Genomic DNA, 25,983 nt, shown 5'->3' on the forward strand with positions numbered 1-25,983 from the left:
GGCTGTTATTCCACCATAAAAAAGAACGAAGTGTCCACTCAGGCTACAACGTAGGTAGCCTTGAAAACTTATGTTAAGTGAACAAAGGCTCCATATTGTATGACTCCATTTATAGGAAATGTCCAGAATAGGAAATTCATAGAGGCGGAGAGTAGATTAGTGGTGGCTTGTGGGGAGTGGGGATTGAAGGAGAGGAGGGGGATGGTAGTTAAAAGTATGGGGTCTCTTTTAGAGGTGATGGAAATGTTCTAAAATTGCGGTGAAGGTTTATGTATTTGTGAATATACTGAAAACCATTGAATTGTATGCTTTAAGGCTTTAGGTGAGTTGTTTGGTATGTGAACTGCATTTCAATAAAGCACGTCTTTTTTTTTTTTTTTTTAAGCTGTAGGATCACTTATCAAGGGAAAGTCAGTTTGGGTTTTTTTTGTCCTCTTTTTTGGCCACCCTGTGACATATGGAATTCCCAGGCCAGGGATCAGATCCAAGCTTCAGTTGTACCCTATACCACAGCTGCACCAACACCAGATCCTTTAACTTACCCCACTGTGCTAGGCCAGGGTTTGAACCTGAGTCCTGATGCTGTAGAGATACTGCTGATCCTGTTGCATCCCTCCTGGAACTCCAGAAAGTCAAGTTAGAGGTGGTATTCTTGGGTCCTATGGACATTGGAAGGAGAGTTCAGAAAGAGAAATTGCTCTAGAAATTTCTTTATTCCCTTTAGAAAACATTCAGCCTTGGTTGTTCTGAAAGCACGAGCCTTTGTTTTCTGGTTGCTTTTGAAGACATCAAGAGTGCTTGAAAGAAAAAAACGCAGATTAGGAAAAAACCAAACAAACAGGGAAAAAAACAAAACAAAACCCACTCTGTAGTTCTCTAATCTCTTGTCAAGTTTGGGGTAAGACTTAGCTGTTGTGAGCTAAGATTCAGAATCCTGCTGGGCGTCCTCATCGACATAGTGTAGTGTGATGGCCACCAGACTCTGAGATGTGCAGATACACTGCGGACCTCACTTCTCCACAAACCTCAAGTGGAAAGGGAGTGGGGATAAGCCAGAGGGAAGACAAGATGTTTGTCCTGGTATCTCTGCCCCCGTCATCAAGAGCACTGTAAGGTCTCCCACCAAGATGGCTAAAATTAGGAAGACTGATGATTCAAAGCCTTGTCAAGGATATGAAGCAATCCTTCTCTTACACGTGGCTGGTGGGCATGTAGATGGTACAACCCCTTTGGCAAGACCATGTGGCAATATTTACTAATGCACTTCCACTCCCTGAAACACACCCACTGGTTGTGAGGACTTCTGTCCACCAATTACAGCGTTGAGCGATGAATTCAGACTCAAGAGTAGATGCTGTAACAGTCCATTTATATAAAGTTCAAAACCAGGTAAAACTAATAATCAGTGATTATAGAGAACAGTGGTTACCGGTGGGGGTTCTGCTCTGGGAAGGGGCACAAGGTAGTCCTCTGGGGTGCTAGAATGTTCTGTATTTTGATAAAGATTATCATTATACAGCTTATAAAAAGTAACCCAGCTTTGAACTTAAGATTTATGTAGGAGTTCCCGTCATGGCTAAGTGGTTAACAAACCTGACTAGCATCCACGAGGACACGGGTTCGATCCCTGGCCTCCCTCAGTGGGTTAAGGATCTGGTGTTGCTGAGAGCTGTGGTATAGGTCGCAGACGTGGCTCAGATCTGGCGTTGCTATGAGCTGTGGTGTAGCCTGGCAGCCACAGCTCTGATTCAACCCCTAGCCTGTGAATGTGCATATACCACAGGTGCAGCCCTAAAAAGACACACAAAAAAATGTTGGGGTTTTCTTGGCCTCACTCACAGCATGCAGAAGTTTCCTGGCCAGGGATCGAACCCGAACCACAGCAGCGACTGGAGCTGCTGCCATGATGCCAGATCCTGAGCCACATAGGAGCTTCTTAAAAGGGTTGGTTTTTTTTTTTTTTTAGGGCCACACTCGTGGCATATGGAAGTTGTCAGGCTACAGGTCAAATAGGAGCTGCAGCTGCCGGCCTTCACCACAGCCACAGCAACGTCAGATACAAGCCGCATCTGAGACCTACACCACAGCTCACGGCAATGCCACCAACGCAAGATCCTTAACCCACTGAGCGAGGCCAGGGATCAAACCTGCATCCTCATGGATACCAGTTGGGTTAGTTATCACTGAGCCATGAGAGGAACTCCTCAAAAGTTTTTTTTTAAAAAAATTTATCTTATTAAATAAAGCATTGTTGACTTACAGTGTTATGCTTGTTTCTGCTGTACAGCAAAGTGACTTGTTTATACACATACATATACGTATTCTTTTTCATATTATTTTCTATTATGATTTATTACCAAAAGTTTTTACTGAAGGGCATGCAATTAAAAACTTGGGGGACCACGAGTCTATTATACCTAGGGTACCAACATTCAACACAAAAGGAACCAGCTGGAGATCTTAAACACATCTGTATGTTTACTTGGCTACTCCCATCTGGCTGGACATGATCACCAAAACTATTTAGTGTTATTCTCTTATTTAAAGATAACTTGGGGGTTAAGGATCGGGTGTTGATGTGAGCTGTGGTGTAGGTCACAGACGTGGCTCGGATCCCACCTTGCTGTGGCATAGGCCTGCGGCTACAGCTCCAACTAGACCCCTAGCCTGGGAACCTCCATATGCCATGGGAGCAGCCCAAGAAATGGCAAAAAGACAAAAAAAAAAAAAAAAAAGTTGGGGCATTCCCTTTGTGGCTCAGCAGTTAATGAACCCAACTAGGATCCATGAGGATGTAGGTTCAATCCCTGGCCTAGCTCAGTGGGTTAAGGATCCGGCATTGCCGTGAGCTGTGGTGTAGGTCCCGACTTGGCTCGAATCTGATATTGCTATGGCATAGGCTGGCAGCTATAGCTCCGATTGGACCCCTAGCCTGGGAATTTCCATATGCCATGGGTGCGGCCCTAAAAAAGCAAAATAAATAAATAAAGATTACCGTCAGAAACTACCCATGTGTTTACATAAGCATAGCAAGTAGATTCCAAATCTCTGGGCCCCAGAAAAAACAAGCAGAATGAAGACTGAATATCCTGCACCTTGTCAGACCAGATTTTCCATCTGTAGGAAGGGCAGGCAGAGGGCCCCACTAATTAAATTTTCTACTCCAACTAGTCCAAGGAAGAGCAGTTGAGCCACCTCGTGTAAAACAGGGATGATGAAAGAATGTGTATGAGTCATGAAAACTAACTATAGTACCTTATTTAGTGGCTCAATTCCTCCTTTTTTGTTATGCATAATGAGATGGCTTCATTTGTTCATGTGACCCTTAAGACACTGAAGGATGGAATTTTTTTTTTTTGTCTTTTTGCTATTTCTTTGGGCCGCTTCCTCGGCATATGGAGGTTCCCAGGCTAGGGGTCGAATCGGAGCTGTAGCCACCGGCCTACGCCAGAGCCACAGCAACGCAGGATCCGAGCCGCGTCTGCAACCTACACCACAGCTCACGGCAACGCCGGATCGTTAACCCACTGAGCAAGGGCAGGGACCGAACCCGAAACCTCATGGTTCCTAGTCAGATTCGTTAACCACTGCGCCACGACGGGAACTCCTGAAGGATGGAATTTTACCCCGAATGTGGGTAGCCTAAGTTCATTTATCTCACAGATCTGTGTTAAGAGTCTACTACATGGGCATGGTGCTAAGGTTTGGGAACAAAAACATGAATAGGGAGCTAATGAAGAAGGCAGTGAAGATAACTTTGCATAGTACTGTGAAGGCTACGTTCATGCCCTACCAAGGGATGGGAAGAGGTTAGCCAGGGAAAAGGGGAGAGTGGTAGGCACTGAGGCTGGAAAGGCAGATGGGGCTGGATCCACTTCTAAGCTATGGAAGGGAAGGGTAGGTAGCACTGAGCTCTAACTGTGATCTGGCTTTCAAACTCTGTTCTCTTAAAAATGTGACCTGCCTGGGAGTTCCCATTGTGTCTCAGCAGTAACAAACCCGACTAGTATCCATGAGGATTCAGGTTTGATCCAGGGTCTCGCTCAGTGGGTTAAAGATCCCTCGTGGCTGTGGCTGTGGCTGTGGTGTAGGCCGGCAGCTGTAGCTCTGATTCAACCCCTAGCCTGGGAACTTTCATATGCCGCAGGTGTGGCCCTAAAAAAAAGAAAAAAAAAAAAAAGTTGGGAGACAATGTCTCAGAGAGCTCTGAGGACTGTTCCAAAGAGGTAAGCCAGGAGGTCAGTACATATGTGATTTTGGTGAAGGGGTACGTGCAAGCAAGCACACTTCTGGTAGACGGTTATTGCTAGTCACCAGGAACATATCTTGGTGGTTTTAGTGCTTTTCTAAGTGTGGGAAGAGGCAAGAAACTGGGTTCACAAAATCCTCTCCCGAGAATATCTGTGTTCTGTCAGTTTCCTCAGGGCACAAAGTGCCTCACCCTGATCTAATTTCCTTTCAGGGTGCGCTTTTAGAGGTTAGTGACTGCAGTGGTGAATGACTTGATTCTTGCAGAACTGGATGGTGGGCAACATTATTTTTTTTGTCTTCTTTTTGGTCTTTTTAGGGCCGCACTCTAGGGCTGCACCCGTGGCATATGGAGGTTCCCAGGCTAGGGATCCAATCGGCGCTATAGCCGCCAGGTTAATGCCAAAGCCACAGCAACCTGGGATCTGAACCTTGTCTGCGACCTACATCACAGCTCACAGCAATGCCGGATCTTTAACCCACTGAGCAAGGCCAGGGATCGAACCCTCATCCTCAAGGATACTTGTTAGGTTAACCACTGAGCCACGACAGGAACTATAGCATTATTTATAATTCTTTCCTTTCGGTCTTAATTGCAACCAGGGTTTGGGAGGCATTTTGGGACAAATTTGTCCCAGGGTCCTAGGAATGCTCATTCCCAGGTCAGGTGGGGATTCTGTTGATAGGCTACTCAATACACCATTACTGGACTAGGTCCAGTTCACAGTAACCAAAGGTCTCTGGGCCACCTGCCTTACTGGTCTGTTATGGTTCAGAAAATTGTTCCCTCTTGTTGCTTCTTCCCATAGCTGGAGCTCCACTGTTATAATCATTGATCTTATAGAACTATGTTTTTCATCATTGCAAGTTGCCTAATCATCATTAATTTTATCTGAGGTGCAGTCATACGTTTGGTAATGCAAGGAAACAATAATTTTGTAAAAGAGGCAAAATATACGTAACACAGCTAGTAACATTAATAAAGTCATAAGAACTAAGAACTTAAGCTAAGAACTTCCAATTCGGTGTGGCCCCGTACTTCCCCAGGTCGCCTGACCAGCCTGGGTGGCACCCATTTTCAAGAGAACTGTTGTATTGGCATTTTACATAGTGTTCACCAAAGACGTCTCCACATACAAGGTGAATGGGGGGGTCATTGTGACCCCTTGTAGGATTGAGACAGGAATGTTATCTTTAAGGAGTTACATGACTGGTGCTAGAAAAACTGAGCTTTACGCTTGAGCAGGTATTTCTGCCATTGTGGAGTCTGATTGATGCCTAAAGCACAGTGCACACGAGGGAGGACAAAACGAGCAGAGAAAAGGTTTTGTTTAAACCTTTCTTGTCTTAAAATGTGTATTTTTATTTCATCAAGATCTGTTTCTAATTTGAACAAAGGTGCCAGTGTGCCTCAGGTGGCAACTTGGATTTTGTTAAGTGACATGGGGAGCCAGTAAAAAGTATGAAGCAAGACAATGGTGAGATCTCGCTTTTGTTTTTTTTCTTGCCTGCACCCATGGCACAAGAAAGTTCCCTGGCCAGGAACTGAACCTGCGCCACAGCTGTGACCTGAGCCACAGCAGTGACAATGCCGGATCCCCAACCCACTGTGCCATCAAGGGAACCCCAGCTTATGTTTTAAGAATATACTTAGGGAAGGGAATGAAGAATGGCTGTATGGAGCCAAGAGTGGAATAAAAATAACACCATGGTAAATAAAAATATAGTAACAGAGTTCTCTGTGGCTCGGGGGGTCAAGGATCCTGCATTGTCACCACTATGTCTTGGGTCACTGCTATGGTGCATGTTTGATTCCTGACCCCCAAACTTCTGCATGCCATAGGTGTGGCCAAAAAAAATAATAAAAATATAATAAATAAGTCAACAAAAAGGATCCTGGCTACTTATGTATTGGAACTTTTTAAGATTTTTATTTTCTATTATAGTTGACTTACAATGCTGTCAATTTCTGCTGTACAGCAAAGTGACCCAGTCATACATACATATATATATACACACACACATTCTTTTTCTCACATTATCCTCCATCATGTTCCATTACAAGTGACTAGATATAGTTCTCTGTGCTATACAGCAGAATATATTTGAACTTAAATCCAAATATATTTATATTACAAAAAAATCACTTCTTTGGCTTATCAAAAACTCGTTACCTGTCAGAATTTGTATGCGTGTTAATCTTCCCATTTATTTGATCTATTTCCAATTTAAAATTATTTTATTAAGGTAAATTGACATAACATCAATTTCAAGTATACAACACGGGTTTGATATTTGTACATACTAGGAAATGATCGTCACAATAAATCTAGTTAACATCCAGAACTTTATACTGAATAATGAAACCAGGGTTAAGGCTGGGAAAGAACTCCTTTTAGCCCGACTTGAGTGCAGGAAGCTCGAAATTTCATTTCCATTTGCTGCGTTCTAGTGCCACCACTTGACCCTTTCGTTTTTTGCACATTCATGCCCAAGAATACTGTCACAGACTCTACTTATCATCTCAGCCTTATAATTAGTTTTCTTAAGGTGCACATAGACATTGACGAAACACAAATGTAAATGCTGAGACACTATTTTCACCTATCAAAGTAGCAACAAGTTTTAAAAAGTATCCTTGGGGAGGATAGGGAAAGTAAAACAGACAAGGGTTTCTGGTAGGAACTGGCTTCTGTGAAGAAGACCTTTAGAAATGCATACAGTTTGGCCATTTTCGCTTTGTCTTTAAAAGGTCCTTCATTTCCTTTGATCCAGTAAATCTGTTATTAGGAATGTATCTTAAGGACATAACTCCAATACAGAAAAAGCTTTGTGAAAGATATTGGTGCAAATGTCCAGAAGAGTAAGTGGATGACCATTTAAATCTCCTACAAGTAAGAGGTTTACAAATAAGGGGATTAAGGCTTTGAAATGTTATGTAACTTGCCCAGGAGCACAGAGTTAGTAGGCGAGAGTCAGAGGTCAAACCCAGACTGGTTTTAGTCCCAAACCCATCTTATTGAATCATATTACATTGAGTTTTCTATACACTGAGAAATACTAAAAATACTTTTTCTATATATTGAGAAATACTATTTTTCTCAACAGGCAAAACAAAGGCAAGTGAATTCTAGCAGAATCAAATTGAGTTTATTCACAAATAGAACAAAAGACTGCGAAGGGAGAGAGAGGTGTGATGAGCAATTCTGTGAGTGGGGCATCAGCACCGCCTTCCAGCTCCATGCTGCCCCTGCAGGCCAGCCTCTGCCCTACTGGAGGCTTCCGGCCTGCAGACAGCCTCCCCCAGACTCCCTGCCAGATGGCTTCTGTTCAGTCCTGTCATTTCTTGGCACTGACGCCAATTAGAGAACTAGAAGGTGGGAGAAAGCAAAATGCTGCTTCTCTTACCTTTCAGAGATGGCTTAGCAGCCGGCAGCATGACTCGGCAGCTTTGGGGCCGAGGCTCAGCCACCTGAACAGCAGTTCTCCCAACGCCCCAGCTCAGAGGCAAGGCAGCTTCTGATGTTCTGGGAACAGCCCCTTCCCTTTAGCTTCTCCAGCACTACCCTCCCATCTCCCTTTTGCCTTTCAGTCCTTTTGACACCTTTGTAATCAATTCCTGACCCTCAATCCTTCTCTGCTTGAACTACCTAGGGTGGCTGCCATATTTCTGGCTGGTCACTGACTGATACGCTCTGCAGCTTAGATTATATACATATTTACCAGAATGATATTAAAAAGACTGATGTTTATATAGGTGGAAGAAACAAAATAGAAGTAGTTGTTTTTCTTACGGGGGAGGAGCAAAATACTTTCCTTCATAATGGAGTGCAAAAAACTGAGAGTTTCTATAAGTCATATATGTAACTGGCAAAAAAAAAAAAAGATTTATTAATTCAAGACATGAGTTCTTTATGGGACAAGTGTCTATTATTAAGCATCTTGGTTATTTCTTCTTGAAGGACATTTGACAATAGCTATAACACACACTGCACAATTTAAACCTACAATAAATATGGTCAGTTAATAGCAGAATCCAAACTTCTTATTCTTCTTGGAAAAAGGTTTGATGATCTACTATGATCCATTAAGAAACATCTAAATGAGAAGAAACACAGAAGCATTTTCATGAGTGTCAGTTTTTTAAATAGAAAGTGGTTTGATAAACTATAAACTTTAAGACTAAACTATATTACTAAAAATTATGTATAAAATTATTTGGCTTTTTAGACAGATATGCTCGAAGAAAATCATACATTTAAGGGCCATAAATTTGAACCAAGACGCTTTCTCCCCCTCTTTCTCTCTCTTTTTTTTTGCTATGGATGAAGCATATGGAAGTTTCCAATATTCCCTCTTTTTGAAAAAAATTAATCTTATGCCTTTGAGCACTAGAGATCAGAAGTGACAAGTGAAGTTATTAATGGATGTTAACAAAATGGAGGCTTTTTTTTTTTTGGCATATGGAAATTCCCAGGCCAGGGGTTGAATCGGAGCTACAGCTACCAGCCTACACCACAGGCACAGCAAAGCAGGATCCAAGCCATGTCTTCAACCTATACCACAGCTTACGGCAACACCAGATCCTTAACCCACTGAGTGAGGCCAGGGATCGAATCTGCAACCTCATGGTTCCTAGTCGGATTCGTTACATACATATTTTATATAAAAAACATTTGGAAGAATGTATACCAAAATGTTAACATTGATCTTATCTCTAGTTACTGAGATTTCCAGTGATCAGTTTTATTGGATTTTTATTTTTTGCTCTTCCAAATTTGTTTTTTTCCTATAGTGAACTACATCTCTTAGCTAATTAAAGAAGGAAAAGAAATAAAAACAATGAATACTCAAGCACAACATTAATCAATGCCTTTTTTTTTTATCTTTTTAGGGCTGCACCCGCAGCATATGGAAGTTCCCAGGCTAGAGGTCAAATTGGAGCTGCAGCTGCTGGCCTATGCCACTGCCATAACAATGTCAGATCTGAACTGCATCTGCGACCTAGACCACAGCTCATGGGACCCTTACCCTGAGTGAGGCCAGGGACTGAACCTGAGTCCTCATGGATACTAGTCGGGTTTGCTACTGCTGAGCCACAATGAGAACTCCAATCAATGCCTTTTAAAGTTCAGTTTTTCACATCCTTCTGTACTTAAAAACAAGACTTCACAAGGACACGTAATGTTGGAAAGTAACTGAGAGGCCAAGAGGGCCAGATCTGAAAATTGCAGACTGCACAGGTACAGCTACTGGCCTCAGAGCACTGCTGCCTTGTGACACAGCTGAGAGTGGAAGCGAGGCCCCCTGATTCTTGATCGAGGGCTCTCTCATACAAAAAAATACATGCAGTGATGCATAAAAACACATTTATCTCCAGAATGCCAGAACAGGTAGACTCAATTTCAAAATCCCGGAAATAGAAATGGTGCCAGGTTAGAACCCAGTAACTCTGGGCCAGATTTACCTTCAGAGTTTCACAGGGAGTAGCGTCTGGTGGCACAGGTTTCCCACAATGCTTGTAATACTCAGTTATAAAGACCGAAGCTTCATCTAAACTATGGAATCAGAAAGAAGAGGGGCATGAAGAAAATTTGGGAGTGATAGATATGTTGGCTCACTTGACCACAGTGAAGGCTTCCAAGCTGTCTCCCCAAATCAAAATGTATCAAAATGTATCAAAATGTGCACACTTGAAGTATGTGCAGCTTATTACATATATCTCAACTTTAGCTCAAAAAATACTACTCATTCATTCACGACAACCTGTGGTTATGGTTGAATCACAAGTGGTAAACAAGCAGAAAGAAACCCATGGCATGGCAACGGGAAAGTGACACCTCCCAAGTGACCCACACAGTCAGACCAAATGTAGGGATGGGCCCAGTAAGGATTTCAATCCTGATAGCTTTTCCTTTCTTCAGTGCCAGCCCATTTCTCCCATTTTTCACTTTCCAAATCCGCTCCCAAGCCTATCCCAAGGAGCTTTCTGTTTCTAAACTTGTGGGTGCTGGAAAATTAGGTAACCAAACTCAGAAAAACTTATGTTACAGATAGCTACCAATTTTCTGATCAAGTGTCTTAAGTTGTATCGTAGAGATTGATGGATTTGCCATGGTATGCAGGGCTTGATGTGTGATCTCTATTCCCAGACCAGGGACTGAATCTGGGCTACACTTGTGAAACCCCTAGGCTTTCACCTAACTACTAGGCCACCAGGGAACTCCCTAATGTAGGGTTTTATTTATTTTTGTCTTTTTAGGGCTGTACCTGTGGCATATGGAAGTTCCCAGGCTGGGGGTCAAATTGGAGCTGCAGCTGTCTTGGCCTACACCACAGCCACAGCAACGTGGGATCTGAGCCGTGACTTTCACTTACACCACAGCTCACGGCAACGTGGGATCCTTAACTCATCGAGAAAGGTTAGGGATCGAACCTGTATCCTCATGGATACTAGTAAGGTTTGTTACTGCTAAGCCACGACAGGAACTCCTAATGTAGGGTTTTAGAGCAGGACTATAAGACACCTATTTTGGTAATTCAGGCAGCTTGATTAACTGTTTGGTTCCAAGAGATTAGGTTCCAAGACAAGTACCCTATGAATACGTGTTAGTGGCACAGTAGTGATGCTATAGCTTAATATGTGGAGTCTTTAATTGTAACCAAATAGCTTTAAAATTATTTGACGTTTTCCTCCAAAGTAAAAATAAATTTTAAGGAAATTCTACATTAAGGTTTTTCTGATTTTTTTTTTGTCTTTTGTCTTTTTAGGGCTGCACCTGTGGCATATGGAGGTTCCCAGGCTAGGGGTCGAATCGGAGCAGTAGCTGCTAGCCTACGCCACAGCCGCAGCCATGCTGGATCCGAGTTGTGTCTGCGATCTGCACCACAGCTCACAGCAGCAACACTGGATCCTTAACCCACTTATCAAGGCCAGGGATCGAACCCACAACCTCGTGGTTCCTAGTCGGATTTGTTTCCACTGCGCCATGATGGGAACTCCAACATTAAGATTTTTTTTAAAAATTGTATTAACTTACCTTAACTCATTTGCCAAATAGTTTACTAGCTCAGTGATGCTGTTGGTATTCATCATGTGTGATTTCAACACTGTGAAGTATTTTGTCTTTGCCAAAATCCCAAACTCCTTCTTGTCTATGATATTATTCAGAACCAGACTTCTAATCTATGGAATGACAGGTATCATCATATTCAAAACATGTTTTGCCAAGTCCTATTCAATACCAAGACATTCCTGATAATTAGGAGTTAAATTATCACTGCAGGTGGAAGAGGGATGGCTTTGGCTCATGTCAGCATAGAGTGAATAAATAATACATTATTGTTGTTAAGCACTTTAGGAGTTTTTCGGGGTTTTTTTCCTTCTTCTTCTTCTTCTTTTTTTTTTGGCTACACAGGCAGCAAATGGAAGTTCCTGGGCCAGGAACTGAATCTGAGATGCAGCTGCAACCTACGCCACAGCTGCGGCAATGCCAGATCCTTTAACCCACTGTGCTGGGCCAGGGATCGAACCCCATGCCTCTGCAGAGACAATGCTGAATTCTTAACCTGCTGCGTCACAGTGGGAACTCCAGCACTTTAGTACTTCTTATGAGGAAAATCTGTTCACAATGACAAGCATTGAAGGCTACGGAATTTTCCACTGAGCATAGCAGTAAGCAGGACAGCCAGGGTCCTTGCTATTTAAAAATTTATTGAGGTTTTAATGAAAGCAAAATAATTGTCTATATGAAGAAACATCAAGATGCTAAGTTTTCACTTAATCTTGGTTTGGGGAAAATTATTACCTTCTAAAAACAAACTTTTTCATAACGAAAGAAGAAAATGCCTCTTACTTGATGTGAAAACCCTGCCAACCGGCCAGTATTCATATGCTCCTCTAATTGCTGTAAAACGATCTGAGGGTCACAGGAGCCCAGAAAATTCTATAAGAAAAAAATTTAAAACACAATGAATAGATAAGTATGATTACTACTAATTTCTGTCAAGCCTAGAAAGTTTTCATTTTAAAATCTGAAATATCTTAAAGCTTATCTACTAGGAAAAAAACACCTTTACCAACCAAAAAAATTACTGAAATAAAGGGAGAGAAAGCATTTTACAAATACCCATTCCTCCACCAAAAAAGAACTGTTTAATAAGCATTTTGTCCTTCTAAGTGCCAAAAGAAATCTATTTAAACACTAAAACTTTGAAAAGCATCAACAGATGAGTTTAAGAATAGTCAGAAAAGAACAAAGTCAAAGATGGGCACAGATGGTTTCAAAAAAAATGCAATGACTAGAGCAAGTGACAAAAAAACATGCCTGTTCATTTACATAGATCTCTAGGTACTGGCTTCTCTACCAGTGGGGAAATGATTGTAAAACATCTCAAAATGCTTCGTTCTATTTATTCTATAGTATAAAGGGAATGGAGTTATTTTTAAAAGTTCTGTCCTCATGCTGCTTCTGGCTCCTTTGTTAGACACCCACACACAGCCTGACTCTTCCCTCCCTTCTTCTCCCACATCTAGTCACCAAGTCACGCTGCCCCCCATCTTCTCCACTGAGTTCATTCTCGTTGCCACCATTCTACTTTGGGCACTTTCCCCCTGAAGCTTCCCTTCCCTCGTCACAGAGTTGCTGGATATGGATCAAGTGAGATAAATTCCTATTCAAATCCAATAGCTTTCCCAGAGTTTTACTTCTTGTCACATTTCTCTTCTGACCAAGCCCATGGGGACTATTCCTTCGAAAATACTGCCTGACCATTTCACTTTTCCAGGAAAATTCATTGCTCCCCATGGATAAAGAATGAGGTTTCAACTCCTCTTCAGGTATCCCTCAGATAAACTTTCATCTATTCTTCAGTCTTACCTCCCACCCCACTCATGCTTTACAGGTTTGATAAAAACAAAGTGCAACCTTTTGCAGGGGACATGCAACCTGAGCCCTTCTGTTTCCTTGGCAGTCCTGGAGGAATAATTTACAAGATACCTTTATTTCCTGGTGCCTTTTTTCCGAGTGGGGCATGAGCATCAGACAGGCTAATGCAAAAGCTGGAAGGTCTAACTGGACATACTGCCTGGCCACTCTGATCAGGTCAAGATCATCTGAAACTGGACATCTTTAAGAGAGTTTGTTAATTAGTTAATAACCTGATATACTAGATTATATTGGCCTTCCTAGTTTTCCACAGTGCTTACAAGTCTATGCTTTCAGAAATTTTAAACATTAAAGTGCTAGAGCATTAAATATGCCTAGTAACAAGTAACTCGACTCTTTTAATTTTTTTTTTTGGCCGCATCTCCGCCATGTGGAAGTTCCCAGGCCAAGGACTGAACCTGCACTACAGCAATGACTGGAGCCATAGCAGTGACAACACCAGATCCTTAACCTGCTGAGCCACCAGGGAACTCTTCATGGAATAAAAGAATCTATTTACATAGACTCCTTGTTGAAGCTATGAGTGTCTGAAAGTCTATACATGGCTAAAGATGAATACTTAAAAGACTCAACATCTATAAGACAACACTGTATGATTTACAGCATTCACAAAAGATACCCTGTACTGGGAGTTCCCATTGTGGCACAGCAGAAATGAATCCACCTAGTAACTATGAGGTTGCAGGTTCGATTCCTGGGCTTGCACAGTGGGTTAAGAATCTGGCGTTGCCATGAGCTGTGGTGTAGGTCACAGATGCTGCTCGGATCCTGTGTTACTGTGGCTGTAGTGTAGGCCAGCAGCTGTAGCTCTGATTGGACCCCTAGCCTGGGAACCTTCATACACTGCGGGTGTGGCCCTAAAAAGCAAAAAAAAAAAAAAAAAAGATACCCTGTACTTACATTAAATATGGGTACAAATTTTAGAGGATGCATATTGAATAAAGTTCACTAGTTGCACTGCATGTTGGAAAGTAGACATTGTAAAAACAAGAGAGATATTTTATTTTCAAATCAAGAGGTAAAATGGAAATTACTCATAACAAATGTTTATTAGAAAGGAATTTTACAAGCAACAGATTTGATTTGGGGGGCTAGGAAGACAAATATTTTACTTACTCCAGAACAGCAATGAGACTCTCACAACAATCTGACAGCTGACTGGGGCTTAAAGGACAAGAGGCTGCGAATAAAAAACAATAATGTGTATATATACATAGAACTACGAAATGCTATTGTCAATGTTTCAGGGGAGAGAAAAATACCTGAAAGTAGTGGTATCTGAATCACACGCTGCCAAGCTTTGCTGAAGTAGGGAACCTGTGGAAACAAGCCTATTAAGGAATTCATGTCTGGGATCTTATGAACTCCCCTTTTTTTGCACTGCAGAACTATATATGGTTAGAGCTCATAGTCTTGATGCTAAGACCAAACTCATAAGTTGATACCTCCCTGTTTTACATCTTTAATATTCTAGTATAATTTTCTCCATAATTGTGTATTTCAGAATAATGACATACAGTCCTCGCTGATATGTTATTATTATTATTTGCCCTGTTAAATACTCTTATATTTACATTTTTAGAAATTGAAGTACAGTTGATTTACAATATTATATTAGTTTCAGGTGTACAGCATAGAGATCCAGTACTTTTACAGATTATACTCTATTAAAAGTTATTATAATGGCTATAATTCCTTGTGCTATACAATATTATTGTTTATCTATTTTACATATAGTAGTTTGTATCTCTTAATCCCATACCCCTAATTTGCCCCCTCTTCACTCTCCTCTTTGGTAACTACTAGTTTGTTTTCTACATTTGTGAGTCTATTTCTATTTCACATATATACTCATTTGTCTTTTTTAGATTCCATATAGAAGTAATATCATACAGTATTTGTCTTTCTGTCTGACTTCTTTCATTAAGCCTAATATTCTCTAGGTCCATCCATGCTGCAAGTGGCAAAATTTCAGTCTTTTTTTTTATGGCTGAATAATACTCCATTCCATTGTGTGTACCTGCCACCCCCCATCATTATCCATTTGTCTGTTGATGAGCCTTAGAGTTGCTTCCACATCTTGGCTATTGTAAACAGTGCGGTAAGGAACACTGGGGTGCATGTATCTTTTCATGATTCATTATTGCTCCATTTGGGAAAAAAGTATCAAAATCCAACTCAGAAAACAAAATTTACACCAAGTCCATTATGTGCCAGACACTTTGCTAGGACCATAGGAAAGGAGGAAGAACAGAAAGAATTTCAAAAAATGAATTAGGAGCAGTTCCTGTTGTGGCTAAGTGGTTAACGAACCTGACTAGTATCCATGAGGACGCAGGTTCTATTGCTGGCCTTGCTCAGTGGGTTAAGGATCCACAATTGCTGTGGCTGTGGTGTAGGCCTGCAGCTATAGCTCTAATTTGACCCCTAGCCTGGCAACTTCCATATACCAGAAGTGTGGCCCTAAAAAGCAAAAAAAAAAAAAAAAAAAAAAAAAAGAGTAAGGCAACACATAAATTTTCATCAGTAGGGGAGCTGTTAAGTAACTTATATTTTATTCTATATTTTGGAGAACATTAAGAGTTAAAAATAATGAGATATCTCAAAAGGCTAAATGGTTACCCTAAGACCCAACAATTCTACTCCTAGATATATACTAAAGAAAAATAAAAACATACATCCACATAAAAACATGTACACAAATGTTCACAGAGCAGCATTTACTCACAATAACCAAAAAGTGGAAGCAACCCAAAAAACCATAAACTGATAAATGGATAAATAAAATGTAGTCTACCATAAGATAGAACATTTTTCAGCAATAAAAAGGAGTAATGTACTGATAACATGCTATAATGCAATTGAACCTTGAAAACATCATGGTAAGTGAAAGAAGGACAAAAGGCCACATATTATATGAGTCCACTGATATGAAATGTCCATAGAGAGACAAATCCAGAGAGAGAGAAAGTAGACTAGTGGCTACCAGGGGCTGGAGTGAGGGAGAAAGGGGGATTGGGTAACTGCTAATGGATAGGGGGTATAGTTTTGGGGTGAAGAAAATGTTCTAGAATTACACAGAGGTCATGGTAACAAACTTTGTGACTATTAAAGCCACTTAACTGCATACTTTAAAAGGTAAATTTTACACGTGAATTCAAGAAAAAAGAGATCTATATGTGTTGATATGAAACAATCTCCAAGATACCATAGTTATGTGTTTTACTAAACATATTTCTATAGTCTTACTTTATTACACTAGAATAAATTATATATTCCTATTATGTATTATACATATTACATATATAATGATTATATGTATTATACAGTGATTACATGATTATATTATTATACATAATGTATTAATATAATATACATACTATATACACAACACACACATACGTATATATACATATATATGTGTTATATATATAATGTATTTTATATATAGTGATTTTTTTTCAGGACTGCACCTGCAGCATATGGAAGTTCCCAGGCTAGGGGTTGAATCGCAGCTGCAGCTGCTGGCCTACACCACAGCCACAGCAATGCTGGATCCGAGCCGAGTTTGCGACCTAGACCACACCTCATGGCAACGCCAGATCCTTGACAGACTGAGTGAAGCCAGGGATCGAACCCACAATCCTAGTTGCAGGTTTCTAGTCAGATTCATTTCCACTGAGCCACAATGGGAATTCCAGGGATCTTATATACATATAATGATTATATGTATATGTATATATACATAGAGTGATTATATGTGTGAACAACACATGAAATTAAAAAAAAAATGAGTAAGAACATGGTCTCTGACTTTAAGGATCTTCGAAGTCTAAGAGGAGCAGGTGAACTGTAGTATAACTGCAGTAGTTGAACTACACTGTGACTAATGTTACAGCTGAGCCAAAGTGTTTTGAGGGCATTAAGTGAAGATGTGACTCATGAAGCCTGAGAACTGGGAGAAGTGATGTCTTGGAGAAGGAGGTGATGCCTGAGCTAAGTCCGGGTACATTTTAATGGAACAAACCACATCCTGCAGCTTCACTGTGGAGCTGACTACTTAGTCCAGTGTCCCAGTGAGGCCAGCAAGTATAATGATTAAATTCTATAATGTTTACTTTAGAAAACTACATACCTGCCATAAAGAATGGATGCTAGAAATGGCTGTTAAAACCTTCCTTAGATAAGGAATCTGAAAAAATAAAACAGAAGTTCTGAAGACCACCAAAAAGGAAAATTCCAATGTGAAATAATAGATCCTTAAACTTTCACAAGGAATATCAGTAAAACTTATCTTCCATGAGGAACACCAGAGAAGGTCACTGATGAGTTCAAACATCAAAAAAGGCCAGGGAAACTTCTGTTTGTTTCCAGTGAAATTTATGTCAGTTGATTTTGCATTTACTCTGGCCTAACCCCAAGTTCTTTAGTTGGGCACAAACCCAACAAGAGTGAATGTTTTTAGCATACGTCTATTTAATAGCAAATATCAGTTGCAAAATGTTTAGGACACATGGTGCAAAATCTCTTTCTTTTCTTTTTTTGTTTTTGTTTTTGTTTCCTCTTTTCTGGTCACCCCAAGACATATGGAGTCCCTGGGCTGGGGATCAGAGCCAAGCCGCAGCTGTGACCTATGGCAACGCTGGATCCTCTAACCCACTGTGCCAGGCCGGGGATAGAACCTGCATCCTGGTACAACAGAGACGCTGCAAATCCCCTTGTGCCACAGCAGGAACTCCATGTGCAAAATCTTTAAAATACTCTGCAATCTAGGGCACTGAGTCTTACCATATTGAAGCCAAGAAGTTTTTGCAAGAGTCCATTCCACAGGGGCAGATCATAGATTTTGTATTCTAAACAAAGCTCAGTCACCAACTTTACCGCCTGAAGCAGAAAAAGAAAAAAATATCCTGCTGTTTCAGGACACCAGTAAATCAAACCACCTTTGGAAAAGGTAGGGCAGCTGAAAACAAAATATGCTTATAATCAAGGTATGTTTATTTGTCTAATTGCAATGAAAGCCCTCATCTCCCTAGGGAAAGAAAAACAATTACTCCTTTTTTCTTTTTAGGGCCACACCCATGGCATATGGCAGTTCCCAGGCTAGGGGTTGAATTAGAGCTGCAGCTGCTGGCCTACACCACAGCCACAGCCATATAGGATCTGAGCCACATCTGCAACGTATATCACAGCTCATGGCAACGCCAGATCCTTAACCCACTGAGCAAAGCCAGGGATTGAACCCACATCCTCATGGATCCTAGTTGGGTTCTTAACCTGCCGAGCCACAACAGGAACTCCTATTCTTTTTCTTTCTTGCTGTTATGGACTCAAAAACAGCATCTCAGACTTCCCTCTGCCCCTTTGCTTTCTTCTGTCTGAAGTAGGGAGTTGGTGGTTCTCAAAGTGTGTTCCATGGACCCCTGCATGGGGGGTAGAGGGGTTCCTCATACTCTTTCAGAAAGAACAGGGTCAGAACCATTTCCCTAATGCTATGATGGGGTCTGCCTTTTGTACTATGTTAATATTTGTGCTGGTGGTGCAAAAGCACTGCTGGGTGAACAGTAGGAATCCCTAGCTGCTATTTGTCTGTTGACCTCATATCCTTCCCACCCTGGGCTCCAACTGTCTCAGAGACTAAATTCCCCCCAGTAACCAGGAGGAAGAGAAACAACAGTCCCCACACAGGGCAGTCTTTGCTCTGTCTGGGTGAGGACAGACAGGCCTTGGGGACGGATTATAAAAGTGTTCTCTCTGGTTGGTGGGGAAGGCTTCAGGCCTTAGGTGAGGGGATTTCCAAGCTGCTTTGTCACCTTCTGCGATAGGAAAGTAGGGCAGCTCTCAGAGCAGTAGAGCTGTTCAGGAATAAGAGTTTCTCTGCTTCTGTCTTTCAGGAATCTGCTGGCAGGCAGCTGAGTGAACACAAGAGCATCTGAGGAGACAGAGTCCCTCACCATTGGGTGATTCAGGGTACATACCATGGATTCGTGGCTGTGGTTTTTCCATAGACCCTTGATCATTCCTTCTTTAGGACTGTTGCAAAATAATTCATATGTGATGGGGATATTCAGAGTCTCGAATGATGCCAGAAAAGTTATACTTTTCAAATAAGATCTGGAAAACAGAGACACGGACAGGAATCATCCTCCCTGGCCACATTTAGGCTGAAAGTAAAAGCCAGCACTTGGACATATTGGGCTGGTTTGTTGTTAAATGTCTATTTCAGGCTTCTAAATACAGTCATGGAATATTAAAAAGAAATCAATTTGAGCAAGATGAAGAAAACACTCAGGTTCTAAATGTCTCAAAGAACTAAGGGAAACAAGATGTTCTTAAAGGCCTCTTTCCCCTTTGCCAGAATGTCAAGGACACTCAAGGCAATGCTGACACGGCCCCCCTAATGTATTCTTCCAAACTAAGGGGCTTAAAAGTTATGTTTCCAAAGAATGATCTGTTTTCTATGAACACAACTTAAAAAATTCCACTTACTTCACTTCGTCAATGGTTTTTTTGAAGAGAGATTCTATAGTGTCCTTGTCAGCCAAATAGAGAAGACACTGCAGGGCTCGCGTTCTATGGGCATAAGTGAGCTGGTGCACGCCTAACGTCTGTAAGACCAAAAGAGGTTTGGAGAGCTGCGCCTGTGTGGTGTAACTAGGGCACTGAGCTTCAATTTGAGCTACACTGGTTTTTAAAAAAACTAAAATCTGTGTCTGCCCTTCAGGGAGTCAGTGGTTCTCAACGTGTGTTCCATGGACCCCTGCGTGAGGTGAGGTGAGGGGGTTCCTCACACTCTTTCAGAAGCAACAGGGTCAGAGCCACTTTCCTAACACCATGAGGGGGTCTGCCTTTTGCACTATGTTAATATTTGCACGGGTGGTGCAAAAGCTCTGGTGGGTGAACGGTAGGAATACCTAACTGCTATGGCAGCCCCTGCATTCTTCACATTTGCAGCACTGTAAACAAAAGAGACATTTGCTTAAGAAGGTTCTTGATGAAGTGGTAAAAATTTTATTAAACCTCAACTCTTGAATATATTACTATGAATTCACATTTGAATATATACTAATATTAGTTAATCAAACTGTTCTCATTCATGTTCTACATGATCTATGGGAAATTTGTGAGAAACACACTGTGGTGCAGTGTTTTCAGGGAGAAGCACCTGTACGACTGAGCTGTGAGCTGAACCAGGCACTTTTCATGGAACATCACTTTTTCTTGAAAGAATGACTATCAGATGAAGAAAAAGAAGGGACACCCTCCACCCCTGCTGTCAAGGACATCAGCATCTCAGCCTTTCCCTTTCTTCTATCTATGCCTTTCCTCTCCCCCTGCTCTGGCTGCCTCAGGAGAGCATTTCTAATGCAAAAGCCTGAAGGCCAAGGAAGTCACATTGCCTTTAGGGGAAAGGGAAAGTTTAGTCTAACTAGCTTTAGTTTAGTGGGGAGGGAAGGCTGTGACAGGTCAGGCAGGGCCTGGAGACCAAGGTGGAGACTTCTCTCAGGCCAGGTGGCTTGGGCCCCCGGTATTAGGAATGCAGCTGGACCAGGGTGTTAAAACAGTGAACGTGGACGTGGACAACCAGTGGGAACTGTCCACAGGTGCACCACTCAGCTTGCAGAGCAAGATGTTTCAGAAGCCAGAACTAAATGGGGCTCGGCAGATACTACAATCACCTTTTGTAGAGTAAGTTAAGACATACTTTGAATAAGTGCAAAAGTGAGCACTATCTTAATCAAACATGCCAATGGTAAACTGTGCGGCTGAGATGCAAAGACAATTTTGAATAAGTTTTTAGAGCTTACGGTTGTAGCTGATGTTGCAAAAATAAACAGCATTCTTGAACTATAATCAATTGGACGAGACAGAAGGAGATATAGGACTCTGAAAAAAAAATGTTTAAGTACATTTAGATTTTAATTTAGTGACAGATTAGCAAAACGATAAACCTGGTTTTTTTTTGTCTTTTTTTTTTTTGGCTATTTCTTGGGCCGCTCCAGGGGCATATGAAGGTTCCCAGGCTAGGGGTCCAGTCAGAGCCGTAGCCACCAGCCTATGCAAGGGCCACAGCAACGCGGGATCTGAGCCGAGTCTGCAACCTACACCACAGCTCACGGCAACGCCGGATCGTTAACCCACTGAGCAAGGGCAGGGATCAAACCCGCAACCTCATGGCTCCTAGTCGGATTCGTTAACCACTGCGCCACGACACGAACTCCCGATAAACCTGTTTTACTCTCCATAGAAAAAGTCATTACACATCCCAAACACAGGCTGAAAGGGGTATGAGTCAAGGACATTTTTACTATCCCCTTTAAAGGATGCTTAATCTTTTCTTGAGTTCCTTCAGAGCTGAAGAAGATAATAAATACAAAGAATGTCATCAGTCTTCAGGGCCTCAGTCTTTTCATCTGTGAAATGGCTAGTCAACCTCTGATAACCTAAATACTCTCTAGTTAGGAAATTAATACAAACCATAGCTGCAAATCACACTGAATGCTCCACTCAGAAACTTCTGTTTTAGGAATTCCCATCGTGGCTCAGTGGAAATGAGGATGTAGGTTCGAGCCCTGATCTTGCTCAGTGAGTTAAGGATCTGGCATTGCTGTGAGCTGTGGTGTAGGTCACAGACACAGCTCAGATCTGGCATTGCTATGGCTGTGGTAGAGCCCAGTGGCTACAGCTCTGATTCCATCCCTAGCCAAGGAACTTCCATATGCTGCGGGTACAACCCTAAAAAGACAAAACAAGAAAAAGAAGGAAAGAAGGAAAGAAAGAGAAAGAAGGAAGGAAGGAAGGAAGGAAGGAAGGAAGGAAGGAAGGAAGGAAGGAAAGAAAGAAAGAAAGAAAAAGAAAGAAAGAAAGAAAGAAAGAAAGAAAGAAAGAAAGAAAGAAAGAAAGAAAGAAAGAAAGAAAGAGAAAGGGAAAGGGAAAGGAAAGGAAAGGAAAGGAAAGGAAAGGAAAGGAAAGGAAAGGAAAGGAAAGGAAAGGAAAGGAAAGGAAAGAAAGGAAGGAAAGGAAAGGAACTTCTGTTTTAGTCCACAGGACTGTGTTGGTGGCACATTTCAACCTCTAGACTCAAGGCTGACTGGCCCCCCCAAGAAAAGGGCAGGCTGGATCAGGCGTGCTGGAGGGTGTGGGTGTGGGTGTGGGTGTGGCTTCCAGTGGGAAAAGGCAGGAAGTGATGAGATGGGCATGAAGTACCTTTTGGGATCTTCTCTTTGGGGCTTTCTCTCTCTCTCTGAACTGTTTCCCTCTAACCTTTCCAGGTGGCTGGTTCAGACAAATGCCCCAGGAGCTACTTCTTGCTTAGACAAAGGTGTCCCTGCCCATAAAGGACTAAGCAAGGATGATGGAATGCAGGAAAGTAGGCCATGGAGGGGATACTATGCCAGTTCTGCCCAAACCAGGGGAATTCCTTTCCAGGGTTTATCTTTCCATATCCTATCAGAAGTCCAGGGCCGATGTAGGATGTAGGGCTTCATGAGGGATGTGACCTACTTTTGGTCTAGACCAGAATGGCAATAGGCTGGCATGCATGCCACCACTCCCTCTCCCATGCCTGTGCCAGGCATCATTAATGGAGTACCACATTTTTGACTTGAGCACATATATAGTCTGTCTTCTCAAGAGAGCAAGCCATGACCAATCAGACTTAGCACAGTATGCCAGTGTGCCTTTTTTGTCTCACATTTAGGTCACAAGGGAAAAAGGAATACTGGAGACCTGTATCTGAACCAGCCTAGCTCCCAAGGGAGAGAGAGAATACATAGGGGTCTGGGGCCAGAGTCCTAGCTACAGAAGGGTTTTTCTTTGCTTGAGGTACATGTTCTGCTAAAGATGTTCTAGAAGGAAGTCACTGAAGTTTCAGATCTGGGTTGTTTCTTATTTATTCACTGGAGATACTTAAACTCATTCATAGCCATATATCAATGAACTGATTCTTCTCAGAGGTTCTGATTCATGTTATATCAAGGAAGTCTTTTCAAAACCAACCTCTGACACATTCATTGGTAAGATTCTTATTGGGCAATGGGATGTAGACAAACGTAAATATAAAGAATACCTTCGGAGTGCTTCATCTTCTTGAAGTTCAAATAATTCTGATGGTTTCTTGAAAAAGTGAAAAAAAAAGTTAAAAACTGAAGAAAGTTGGTTGGCTATATAAGCTTATGAAAAACTATTAGATGAAAAAGCCCAATATACAAAATGATATTTACAGACAAGTAATTACAGTGTAGTTCATTACTTTATGAAAAAGTTCTTGTTTAAAAAGGTTTTTATTTTCATTACTCTAAGAGGTGGATCAAAAAAAGACCAAAAAAAAAAAAAAAAAGCTCAAACGTTCCTTCTTCTAAGATTCTGTGCTTCCCGTTAGAGGTCACACATCATTGCAGGATGAACCATCAGCCTTTGAGAAAAGACCAGCAGCTCATATTCAAGAACAGATACTCTGGCCAAGCAAGGACTTACTTCACCAGGTTGAGTGGACGGGCACAGCCATTTTTCCAACAACATGTCCCAGACTTTCTCCAAGTTAATTTCATTGACTTCGGCTATTTCTTTAGCAGCTGCATGAATATCTAAGATATTAAAGACAAAGAATTAAAAAAAGAAAACCCCAAGTTTTCAATGCAAGATACCAGAGAGAATCAAAGGGCTAGTTCTCCTTGGATGAAAAGATAAAAAGGGTTTTGCCCTCACCAGGGTAATCTTTGCCAGATGAATCCTGAATTCTTTGATTTATGCTAGGATGTTCATACAGACTGACAATGAGATGTGCTGGCTTGCCGATCATTCTTAAATATTCTGTAGTGTTCAGCTTGTGGGCTATGAGCACAGCTTCAGTGCCTGATCTCCGGTATTGAATGTGAAGCTTCTTCAACAGAGCTTCAGCTTTTTCATGTGTTTCATCCTTTCAAAAAAATTCCAAGCAAAAAGAAGATCTCATTTTCTAAATGTTAAATGAAACTAAGAATCCATCTTTATCAATCAAAGTTCCCCTCTGACTTAGTCATATCCTTCAGTCTCTACACTAAGCTTTATCCATTTTCTCCATTTCAGGCATCCAACCCTTGAAATCACCAGGGAAGGATAAGAGCACAATTTAAATTAAAGAGAAAGCAGACCTTGCACCCCAGTGTTCAATGGCAGCATTCTTTACAAATGCCAAGAAGCAAAGGAGTTCCCTGGTGGCTCAGCAGATTAGGGATCCAGTGCTGTCACTGGTGTGGCTCTGGTTACTGCTGTGGTGAGGGTTCATTCCCTGCCTGAGATCTTTTCCATGCTGCAGTTGAAGCCAAAAAGAAAATAAAAAAATAGGCAGAGCCTCCTTGCCTGCCCGCTTGCATCTCTCACAACCGTCCTATTTTAATAAATCTATTTCTTGACTTAAAAAATAATAATAATAATAAAAGAAAGACAGACAGACAGAAAAAAAGAAAGGAAGAAGAGACTCAACCTTTTAGTTCATACACACCTCAGATGGGATGTTCTGTAGCCACCTCTCAGCTAAATACAGGCAGAATTTCAAACTGGACATCTTGAAGGAACCTAAAGAGAGAAAGAAATGATTTCTAAGTAAATTTTGATCCTTTCAAGACAATGTATTTTAGTCAAATTAGTCAGTTTTAAAACAATCACGGAAATGTATACTGATAGTAAAAAAAAAAAAAAAAAAGCATTTTAAACAGGACAGAAGGAAACAAGGCAGGAAGTAAAAGTCCACAAAGGCCCTCCTCTTCAGCTTCTATTCCTATTTCCTAGATTCTTACATTCCTCCCTGTGTGCGTCCACCTGAGCATGCAAACACGCATTTACAAACATTTTAACCCAAATGGGATAAGATCACACATTTAATATAATTTGATGTTCTCACGTAATACATATCTTCGGGAGTTCCCGTCATGGCTCAGCAGAAACAAACCTGACTAGCATCCATGACGACACAGGTTTGTTCCCTGGTCCCACTCAGTGCGTTAAGGATCCAGCATCGTCGAGAGCTGTGGTGTAAATTGCAGACAAGGCTCAGATCCCACATTGCTGTGGCTCTGGTGTAGGCCAGTAGCTATAGCTCTGATTTGACCCCTAACCTGGGAACCTCCACATGGCATGGGTGTGGCCCTAAAAAGACAAAAGCCAAAAAAAAAAAAAAAAAACCCCAAACAAAAAAAACACTTATCTTGGATACCTCTCCAAATCACCTATGTAGTATTCCATTCTATGAATATGCTCTTTTTTTTACCAGTTCCTTATGAATGAGCAGTAAAAAGAAACAGCGATTTTTAACGTTTGTTAACAAGCAAAAACATGGCAATAAGTGCACGTGTTTGTGTACCTGTTGCTCACATGACAACATCTAAGAATTCATAATTAAGAGTAGGTATGGGAGTTCCCGATGTGGCTCGGCAGTAACAAAACTAACTAGTATCCATGAGGATGCAGGTTCGATCCCTGGCCTTGCTCAGTGGGTTAAGGATCTGGCGTTGCTGTGAGCTGTGGTATAGGCGGGTGGCTAAAGCTCCAATTCGACCCATAGCCTGGGAACTTTCCCATGCTGAGGTGCAGCCCTGAAAAGAAAACAACAAAAGAAAGTAGGTATGGTTGTATAAGGGGAAGCATTCATCAATTAGTATTCAAGCTGGGAAACGCCTGTGTCCTCGTGCCCAGAGCAAGCAGCATCACTGATACCCCTACAATATTCAGTGATGCCGCAAGAGAGGAGACGAGGCATGTATAACTCCAAGCTGTTAAACTGCTTCTCTGTATATTTTTTTCACTGCAA

The 25,983-nt window shown here is 41.5% G+C and overlaps 1 protein-coding gene across 1 annotated transcript in view; it reads right to left on the minus strand.

Moving 5' to 3' along the window:
* Positions 1–6,382: 6,382 nt before the first annotated feature.
* Positions 6,383–25,983, minus strand: part of KNTC1 (kinetochore associated 1) — an 87,540-nt gene continuing 67,939 nt past the window's right edge. Inside the window, exons 49-64 of the mRNA XM_047761835.1 lie at positions 24,679–24,752; positions 23,904–24,114; positions 23,673–23,782; positions 23,266–23,312; positions 21,005–21,083; positions 19,686–19,804; positions 19,175–19,310; positions 17,985–18,080; positions 17,332–17,388; positions 14,459–14,513; positions 14,313–14,376; positions 13,248–13,377; positions 12,105–12,194; positions 11,289–11,434; positions 9,716–9,806; positions 6,383–8,346 (exon numbers count right to left, since the gene is read on the minus strand). Of these exons, the coding sequence (XP_047617791.1) occupies positions 8,326–8,346; positions 9,716–9,806; positions 11,289–11,434; positions 12,105–12,194; positions 13,248–13,377; positions 14,313–14,376; positions 14,459–14,513; positions 17,332–17,388; positions 17,985–18,080; positions 19,175–19,310; positions 19,686–19,804; positions 21,005–21,083; positions 23,266–23,312; positions 23,673–23,782; positions 23,904–24,114; positions 24,679–24,752 (1,526 nt within the window). The 3' untranslated portion in view covers positions 6,383–8,325. The remainder of the gene's footprint in view (positions 8,347–9,715; positions 9,807–11,288; positions 11,435–12,104; positions 12,195–13,247; positions 13,378–14,312; positions 14,377–14,458; positions 14,514–17,331; positions 17,389–17,984; positions 18,081–19,174; positions 19,311–19,685; positions 19,805–21,004; positions 21,084–23,265; positions 23,313–23,672; positions 23,783–23,903; positions 24,115–24,678; positions 24,753–25,983) is intronic.

The sequence above is a fragment of the Phacochoerus africanus genome, chromosome 15 (genome assembly GCF_016906955.1).
Source record: "Phacochoerus africanus isolate WHEZ1 chromosome 15, ROS_Pafr_v1, whole genome shotgun sequence".
In the NCBI taxonomy this organism is placed as follows: domain Eukaryota; kingdom Metazoa; phylum Chordata; class Mammalia; order Artiodactyla; family Suidae; genus Phacochoerus; species Phacochoerus africanus.